General features: G+C 37.4%; 1 protein-coding gene across 1 annotated transcript; it reads left to right on the forward strand.

Annotated features, from left to right (window-relative positions):
- Positions 1 to 319: 319 nt before the first annotated feature.
- On the forward strand, positions 320 to 9,150 carry LOC139125304 (C-type lectin mannose-binding isoform-like). The gene is made up of 5 exons (XM_070691402.1): positions 320 to 509; positions 1,054 to 1,206; positions 3,186 to 3,271; positions 8,678 to 8,852; positions 8,992 to 9,150. Exons 1-4 carry the CDS (start codon positions 347 to 349, stop codon positions 8,825 to 8,827), a joined length of 552 nt encoding a protein of 183 aa, XP_070547503.1. The 5' UTR covers positions 320 to 346; the 3' UTR covers positions 8,828 to 8,852; positions 8,992 to 9,150.
- Positions 9,151 to 9,883: the final 733 nt, after the last annotated feature.

A 9,883-nucleotide genomic window follows, 5' to 3' on the forward strand; every position in this document is an offset into this window, starting at 1 on the left:
GGCACGAATGACTTATACGGGATAAACTATTTTTGATTAAGTTTGTTCCTCAATGTATGATAAATAGCACCAATCGTCATTTGTGAAATATTGGGATTGAAAACGACCTCGCAAAGTGAACTCAAACATAATACTCACCCTAGGTAGTCCGCATTTCGTTGGAACGTGTAATGTCTTTAGAAATTTGTCATATACGCTGAATTAAGTCAAGCCAGTGGGAAATACTCCGGTAGATAAGCAATGTGTGCACGTGCCATGCTTTGCTAAAGATATAAAAAGACCGCGAGTAAACTGCAAAACAATCATTCTGTCTGCCATTTCCTCTGGGCACAAAATAGACACCGATATGGTTTGTCTGAAGTTGGTTTTGTCTCTGTTACTTTGTAGCTTGGCGCTATACCGTGCTGACGAATTTCATCAAACTGCTGACGAAGCATTCGATGTCCAGACGGGAGATCACAGCTTTGATGTTCGTGAAGACGTATCTCTTGACGTTGGGATTGCCAAGTGTAAGTATTTTCATAGTGTTGACAGAAAGAGAAAGTTCTCCTGTTTATGTATTTCTACTCTGGGATGGTCATGATTTGGGAGCTGTTCACCAGAAAAGTAGATATAGTTTTCCAAGTTTTATCACGTCGATGTCATTTTATTGACGTAAAATGAAAAGTAACTGTGAGTCAGTAACCGTAGTTTCATCGCTTCATGAAATACAGCTTATGTTTTCTGTGATAGACAAATGATATTGATTGTGATGAGAATCTGTCTCAAAGAATGTTCGTGAGATATCGAAAAAAGAGCTGACAATTATGTAAGAAAACGGGTTAAAATTGCTATTTACGATTTCCGAAGAACGTACCAATTTGTGTATTCATTTTACGCCAGGTATCTAGTAACATTTAGGAATCTTTACGGTGTAAACTCATTCTGCTGTGATAATTAACACTTAACATATACACAGTCGTTTTGTTTTATAAGGTGTTCTTGTCCGCTATTTGTTTTTCATTGCCAACGATGAATTTTCATCAAATGCTATCATACATTTTCCTGCCTTAGTTGGAAGAGGATGGCGGTGTTTTCCAAAGAACAGCTGTTACTTTATCTACCCTGAACAAAAGTACAGTTGGAGTTCAGCGAAAAGCGAGTGCAATTTAAGAGGCGGGAAACTGGCGACGATTGATGACGCTATGGAAGACGCGTACCTGAGAGGTAAGGGAGCGTTCAGTTATTATGGCCGGGGGTGGGCCGGCAAAATCCAGGGGGGAGGGGGTTCACCTCGAATTTGAAAACTACAAAGGGGGGGGGGTCATGTATTTTTCAAACAGCTCAGAGGGGGGGGGGGTCACTTAATTTTTATAAGTATCCGTCCCGTAAAAAAGCAGTTTCAGTGTTCAGAAATATTCTGGGTGATAAAAATGATTCGTTGCATGATTTCATTCTCTGGAGTTATTCACCTGTAAATCTGGACAAAAGTATAATTATCTGTCACATGAACATCTTGACTTGACAACTCTGAGGCTTTCTTATTGTAAATCAAGCTCACTGCACTGAGGACAATGAACAATTCCTATTACTTACATATTAGAGATATAGCAAGTTTTGTCAGGGAAATTATTTAACAGTTACCTGTACTGAGACTACTAGTACCATGAAAAGTTAAATAATACTTTTAGGTGAAATTCCAATATCATAATTGTTGTCCACATATGAACTTTTAAATACCCTATTTGAATCAAGTACATTTGTATCAATTATCAAACACCTATAACAGCACAAATTAATTTTATAGTTAAGCATTGTAAAAAATTATTCTTAGTTTTCTCATAGACTCCAGTGTATAGTGAATCAGCATTTCGGTGAAATTCCAAAATCTAATTTCTTGCACACATATCAACCTTTAACCATCCTAGGCTAACTAAGTACTTTAAAATGAATTATTACATGTCTATAAATACACAGACTTTGATAGTTTTGTATTGGAAAAAAATTATTCATATTTTCCTCATAGACTCCCATGTACAGTGAATCTACATTTTTGGTATAATTCCAAATCCAATTTCTGGCGAACACATCCATTTATTACCATCCTAATCTAATCAAGTACATTGATATCAATAATCGAGAGTACATAAATACATGGGTTTACCTATTTTTGTATTGGAAAAAAATTATTCATACTTTCCTAATAGACTCCAATGTATAGTGAATGAACATTTTCAGTGAAGTTCCATAATCAGATAAATATGCACCTTTAATTCAATTATGTTAATTATTGAACGTCTGTATATGCACAAGTATACCAAGTTTTTCATTGGAAAACAAATTATTCACAATATTACTCCCATGTATAGTGGATGAGGTGGATGAGCATTTTTGGTGAAATTCTAAGGTCAAACTTTTTGTCCACATGCCAGTTGTAACAACCCTATTTCATTTAAGTACATTTATGTAAATTATCAAATATCTATAAATGCATAGATAGAGTTTTGCATTGAGAAAGTATTACATAGATTCCTCATACATGCATGAGAAAATATATGTGTACGATGTATAGTGAATCAACATTATCAACAGCTGATTTTTAATTAAATCCAAATATCAAAATATGTACACACACGCTTGCGCAAAAATATTGCGATCCACCAGTAATTTCTGTTCAACCCCTTTGAGGGGTAATTTCAAAATTATAGCAAGTTAGAATGGGAAATCTGAGCATTAACACCTTTTGAGTTTGTAAGGAAGGTCATTTGAAAAAATCTAAGCTCTTTTTTTGGGGGATTCTATTGCTCTATACCCCTGAGGTGTTTGTGTGTGCAGCTAATTTACTCAAGCAATGGGGGGGGGGGGGGGGGGTGTCACGAATTTTTTGTCATCTTGAAAGGGGGGGTTCATCAATTTTTTGGTACAAGGGGTAGGGAGGTTCACCTTTTTTGACTGATGCGCAGGAAGAATTTGCCGGCCCATCCCCGGCCATAAAAACTGAACGATCCCTAAGGAGGATAACAAGGAAGGTTACCCGTTCCACTGATGTGTCGATGACAGTGTACAATGTACGTGGTCAAACGTATCATGACACAACGCAAAGCAGCTTTCAACTCTTTGACGTAGAGTTATTTGTGATACTACTATTTTAAAATTGTATTTATATTACACAATTAAACTCAATGTGTTCAATATTTCCCTTTCAGAATTCGCTCGTCTTGAAGGCAACCTGTGGATTGGTTTCAATGATATCCTATCTGAGGGAAATTGGAAGTGGGATAAAGGTTCCATTGTGAGTAGAATATATACTTCGCATAACTTGTTTAACTTTGTTTCAAACAGTACCACAATTCAAAATATTTCTGGCTTGTTCACGTATGTTACCGTTAATATTATCATTTGGACAGATATTTTGAGGAACGTATAGTTGGACTTTCTCTGCGATATATAATTATTTTCCAAACATCAATGAAATTGATATTGTGATACATATTATCTATCTTATCATCTTCATAACACCATTTAAAGAAAATTCTTTGTTTGCCGTCATTGGATTTTGACAAACCTGCAAGCCAGCCAGGCTAAAACAAACACAGACAGAAAATACAAGTGTATTAACGTAATCTCATTTTGTTATTTGGTTTGTTTTGGAAAAATAATATTTTTATTTGTATAGTACTAATATTGTATTTGTTTTCTTAATTTTCTCTGAGAACCTACCAGCACGCGGACGGCAAACTAAGAATTTTATTAAAATGTCCCAAAGTCTGTTCTTCATTTATGGTGTCCAATCCATGCCAAAATTACTACTTTGATTTTACAACACAACATGCTATTTCACAACTCAACATGCTATTTGACAACACATCATGGACTTCCAAATCCTATTTTACAACTCAACATGCTCTCCAATTTCATTTGACAACACATCATGGACTTCCAAATCCTATTTTACAACTCAACATGCTCTTCCCAATTTCATTTGACAATTCAACATGCTATTTCACAACTCAACATGCTATTTGACAACACATCATGCACTTCCAAATCCTATTTTACAACTCAACATGCTCTTCCCAATTTCATTTGACAACACATCATGGACTTCCAAATCCTATTTTACAACTCAACATGCTCTTCCCAATTTCATTTGACAACACATCATGGACTTCCAAATCCTATTTTACAACTCAACATGCTCTTCCCAATTTCATTTGACAATTCAACATGCTATTTCACAACTCAACATGCTATTTGACAACACATCATGCACTTCCAAATCCTATTTTACAACTCAACATGCTCTTCCCAATTTCATTTGACAACACATCATGGACTTCCAAATCCTATTTTACAACTCAACATCCCATTCTAAAGCTAGCTCTGCGGAGCAGGGCAGTGTTACTGGCTATCGAACAAGATTCAAAATGGCGGACGCGAAATGGTCCCCTCGCACAGAGAGAGAAATGCGAACTTTGCACAAGTCTAAAAACGCAGCTTAGTACATTGTGTATCTAAACAAAATGAGCGTGCTCGAAAACTAGGATCGATCACGGTTATAAATTAAAAATTGGCTGTTTTTGGAAAAGAAACTGTGCGCTGCAATCAGCAGTTTTGTCTATTGTGCACCGTGCGTGGGAGGCTTATCGTGAAAGACCGAGATTTACTATATGGCGCATCTGATACGGATATGGTCCCATCGCATATAGAGAGATGAAAATAGGCTTTGTGTAAGTTCAAAAGCACAGCTTAGCTCATCGTGCATCTAGACAAGTTGAGCGTGCTCAAATAGGAGATCGATCACGATTTTCGGTGAAAATAACCGAGTTTTCGGTGGAGAGACCACAGTCGTTTGGAGAGCTATTCAGCGCTGGGACTATTCGCCCCATAGACGAGTGTGCAGAAGCGAGAAATACCCCTCGCTTCTGTACACTCGTCTATGGGGCGAATAGTCCCAGCGCTGAATAGCTCTCCAAACGACTGTGGAGAGACTGCGCGTTGCAACCAGTGGTTGGTTTTGCCTATGGCGGTCAGCAGGGCTGTGGTGGGAGGCCTTTAGCCGGCAAGGGGTGGACCATTGGGGAGTGGAAAATTTTCGAAAAAAATTCCCCACAAATTTCAATAAAAATAATCAGCCAAAGAAACTTGAGAAAAACAGATGACGCACTTAGGTAAAAGGAAAAAAAATCCGTCAAAAGTTACTTTCTGAAACATTTTATTTCAGTCTGCATCAGATATACTACGATTCTTTGGCCAAGAAGGGGGGGGGGGGAGGGAGATCTGAAAGGTATGATCGTGGCCAGTAAATGAAGTAACTTTTTTATTTTATAACTTTTTGTTCTGTTTATCATATTTTTTCTTTCACTGAAGTTTGGCATCGTAAAGTAATTCGAGATATAAGATAATGTAAAAATCTTATCTGTGATATCGATTGTTAACAACTGTATTGTGGGTCTTTACACTATGATTAATTAACAAGAATTCAACAATTCAGGCAGCTTGCATCGGTACATAAAATGGGAAATATTCACCAACCATATGACAAACAATCACTTTCTTTGTATTTCACTATTCAACGAAACTGATTTCCATTGTAATGTTCTAAACTTTATTTTACAATTAAACATTACAAATCCGTATTTTTCTTTTCAAAATTTCATTTGTACACTTGTCTTGACGGTTGAATACCGTGCGTGTGAAATGCAATAGTGCAGAAGAATACGGATAGCGACATTACAGCGACCTCTATCGGTTGTTATCCACACAGTCTTTCTCGCGAAGTCCGTTCCAACAGAGCTTTGACCCTTGTCTGGCCCCATATTCGTATTTTACATCTCCGCTTGCTGAGGCTTAGTTGTCAGCTGTCATGGCTGTAATGTCGCTATCCGTATTCTTCTGCACTATTGCATTTCACACGCACGGTATTCAACCGTCAAGACAAGTGTACAAATGAAATTTGAAAAGAAAAATACGGATTTGTAATGTTTAATTGTAAAATAAAGTTTAGAACATTACAATGGAAATCAGTTTCGTTGAATAGTGAAATACAAAGAAAGTGATTGTTTGTCATATGGTTGATGAATATTTCCCATTTTATGTACCGATGCAAGCTGCCTGAATTGTTGAATTCTTGTTAATTAATCATAGTGTAAAGACCCACAATACAGTTGTTAACAATCGATATCACAGATATGATTTTTATATTATCTTATATCTCGAATTACTTTACGATGCCAAACTTCAGTGAAAGAAAAACATATGATGAACAGAACAAAAAGTTATAAAATAAAAAAAGTTACTTCATTTACTGGCCACGATTATACCCTTCAGATCTCCCCTCCCCCCCCCCTTCTTGGCCAAAGAATCATAGTATATCTGATGCAGACTAAAATAAAAATGTTTCAGAAAGTAACTTTTGACGGATTTTTTTTCCTTTTACCTAAGTGCGTCATCTGTTTTTCTCAAGTTTCTTTGGCTGATTATTTTTATTGAAATTTGTGGGGAATTTTTTTTTCGAAAATTTTCCACTCCCCAATGGTCCACCCCTTGCCGGCTAAAGGCCTCCCACCACAGCCTTGCTGACCGCCATAGGCAAAACCAACCACTGGTTGCAACGCGCAGTTTCTCCACCGAAAACAATCGGTTTTTTTCACCCAAAATCGTGATCGATCTCCTATTTTGAGCACGCTCAACTTGTCTAGATGCACGATGAGCTAAGCTGTGCTTTCGAAACTTAGACAAAGCCTATTTTCATCTCTCTATGCGATGGGACCATATCCGTATCAGATGCGCCATATAGTAAATCTCGGTCTTTCACGATAAGCCTCCCACGCATGGTGCACAATAGACAAAACTGCTGATTGCAGCGCGCAGTTTCTTTTCCAAAAACAGCCAATTTTTAATTTATAATCGTGATCGATCCTAGTTTTCGAGCACGCTCATTTTGTTTAGATACACAATGTACTAAGCTGCGTTTTTAGACTTGTGCAAAGTTCGCATTTCTCTCTCTGTGCGAGGGGACCATTTCGCGTCCGCCATTTTGAATCTTGTTCGATAGCCAGTAACACTGCCCTGCTCCGCAGAGCTAGCTTTAGAATGGGATGTTGAGTTGTAAAATAGGATTTGGAAGTCCATGATGTGTTGTCAAATGAAATTGGGAAGAGCATGTTGAGTTGTAAAATAGGATTTGGAAGTGCATGATGTGTTGTCAAATAGCATGTTGAGTTGTGAAATAGCATGTTGAATTGTCAAATGAAATTGGGAAGAGCATGTTGAGTTGTAAAATAGGATTTGGAAGTCCATGATGTGTTGTCAAATGAAATTGGGAAGAGCATGTTGAGTTGTAAAATAGGATTTGGAAGTGCATGATGTGTTGTCAAATAGCATGTTGAGTTGTGAAATAGCATGTTGAATTGTCAAATGAAATTGGGAAGAGCATGTTGAGTTGTAAAATAGGATTTGGAAGTCCATGATGTGTTGTCAAATGAAATTGGGAAGAGCATGTTGAGTTGTAAAATAGGATTTGGAAGTGCATGATGTGTTGTCAAATAGCATGTTGAGTTGTGAAATAGCATGTTGAATTGTCAAATGAAATTGGGAAGAGCATGTTGAGTTGTAAAATAGAATTGGAAGTCCATGATGTGTTGTCAAATGAAATTGGGAAGAGCATGTTGAGTTGTAAAATAGGATTTGGAAGTGCATGATGTGTTGTCAAATAGCATGTTGAGTTGTGAAATAGCATGTTGAATTGTCAAATGAAATTGGGAAGAGCATGTTGAGTTGTAAAATAGGATTTGGAAGTCCATGATGTGTTGTCAAATGAAATTGGGAAGAGCATGTTGAGTTGTAAAATAGGATTTGGAAGTGCATGATGTGTTGTCAAATAGCATGTTGAGTTGTGAAATAGCATGTTGAATTGTCAAATGAAATTGGGAAGAGCATGTTGAGTTGTAAAATAGGATTTGGAAGTCCATGATGTGTTGTCAAATGAAATTGGGAAGAGCATGTTGAGTTGTAAAATAGGATTTGGAAGTGCATGATGTGTTGTCAAATAGCATGTTGAGTTGTGAAATAGCATGTTGAATTGTAAAATAGAATTCGGAATGGCATGTTGTGTTGTAAAATCAAAGTAGTAATTTTGGCATGGATTGGACACCATACTCCATTCCACTGCGCGATTCATTGAATGCAAACGAACATACATAAAGCATCCACGGTTCGACATAGTTCAATAAAATTTAAACAGATTTGATATTATTTCAGTTATAAGTTTCTCCAGCCCGAGATAGTGTGGTGTCAAATTCGACGCATTCATTCAGTATTGGTCAAGATTTTGACTTGTACTGTCTCATGAACAAATAATCATCCTCATCAGATTTGTTTCCCTTTTGATTCTTTTATTCGTTCTTTATCACTCAAGACTGTGGAATCGGACGACAAGCCATGGTTTCGCTAGATTTATAGGAGTCACGGTGCATGATATCACCCCAGGCCAAGATGAGTAGGCGAGGCAATTGTCTTTGGTTCTCGTTCAAAGTCTGTTTGAATTGCCCTTCGGATAGGATTAGGAAGTAAAGTTGCAATATTTCGAAATGAGCTTACCCTCGCCATTGGCGGCACACCACTATTACCTTGTGTTGAGCCTTACCTCGTTATTTGTCAGTCTTGTGTAATTTGTGATAAATCTATACACTGACAGGTGACATACACCAATTGGTACAACAATCGTCCATTCACGTCATCCTCCAATTTATTCGACTGTGTTTACATGCATAGAAGTTACAACGGCCAATGGTATGACACCACGTGTACTGCCCTCTACGGATACATATGCGAGAAGAACTATTAGCCCAACAACTTTGTTACAATTACATGTGAGTATCAAACTAAAACTGTAAATCTGTACGTTTTCATGGCCTTCTTTCATCGTCAATTTTGAAGAAGTTCCGCCACGGATAACTTATTGATTATTTACTGCGACATTAATTTCTTTATTCTTGTACTATATCACAGATTGCTACCACGAACGAATCATTCTCCTGAGTGTGGAAGTAGGTGAAGTACATATGCTTGTGATGATGAACCGGAAGTACATATGCCTGTGATGATGATCCGGAAGTACAATGACTTGCAAAATCGAATTGAATAAAAGAGATAAATTACTCCTGCAAACTATTTGTATTTCCGTCACTGTTCATTTACGTGATGTGGTAGTCTACATATCTCACATGGAAATATTGAAAGAGATGAAAAGAGCGAAAAGAGAAAGGAATAGATAACAGTGATGTAAGCAACATAAGTCGAAGGATCATGTTCATGACTTTCGATGAAGTCTATCAATTCTGTCACCCTCTCTCTGTTAGTCTGTCTGCCACTGTATCTATCAATTTCTGTCACCCTCTCTCTGTTAGTCTGTCTGCCACTGTATCTATCAATTCTGTCACCCTCTCTCTGTTAGTCTGTCTGCCACTGTATCTTTCAATCCTGTCACCCTCTCTCTGTTAGTCTGTCTGCCACTGTATCTCCATATTTCTTTGTGTCTCTTGCTATGTTCAGACAGGTAAAAATTGAAACGCTTCTGCAACACTATTTGTGATTCGTAAACACAGGGGATTAATAGTTTGAGTCCGCTTGCGTCCATACTCACAAAATTAATGCTATGTTCAGACAGGTAAAAATTGAAACGCTTCTGCAACAAGCCATTGTTTTGGTGTTTAAGACGTCTTAATGCACCCTCTCGAGTTCAAAAGGTGTGTATGACCAAGCATACGGCATTGTAAAGTTCCATTAGCTGTATCTTCTGGCGATTTTTTCCGTTAGTTTTGATTGAAATGATCACTGGCTCATGTTGAATAGCCCATCAAATAACAGAGAATCGCATATTATTCGGAAACATTACATGCCC

The sequence above is a fragment of the Ptychodera flava genome, assembly GCF_041260155.1.
Source record: "Ptychodera flava strain L36383 chromosome 3 unlocalized genomic scaffold, AS_Pfla_20210202 Scaffold_25__1_contigs__length_14229661_pilon, whole genome shotgun sequence".
Lineage (NCBI taxonomy): Eukaryota > Metazoa > Hemichordata > Enteropneusta > Ptychoderidae > Ptychodera > Ptychodera flava.

What these genes read in the sequence shown, in the direction of transcription:
- LOC139125304 (XM_070691402.1), top strand. Translation starts at nt 347, where the DNA reads ATGGTTTGTCTGAAGTTGGTTTTGTCTCTGTTACTTTGTAGCTTGGCG. An exon ending in GGAAGACGCGTACCTGAGAG is followed by an intron (nt 1,207 to 3,185) that starts GTAAGGGAGCGT and finishes TTTCCCTTTCAG; the next exon opens with AATTCGCTCGTCTTGAAGGC. An exon ending in AGTGGGATAAAGGTTCCATT is followed by an intron (nt 3,272 to 8,677) that starts GTGAGTAGAATA and finishes ATACACTGACAG; the next exon opens with GTGACATACACCAATTGGTA.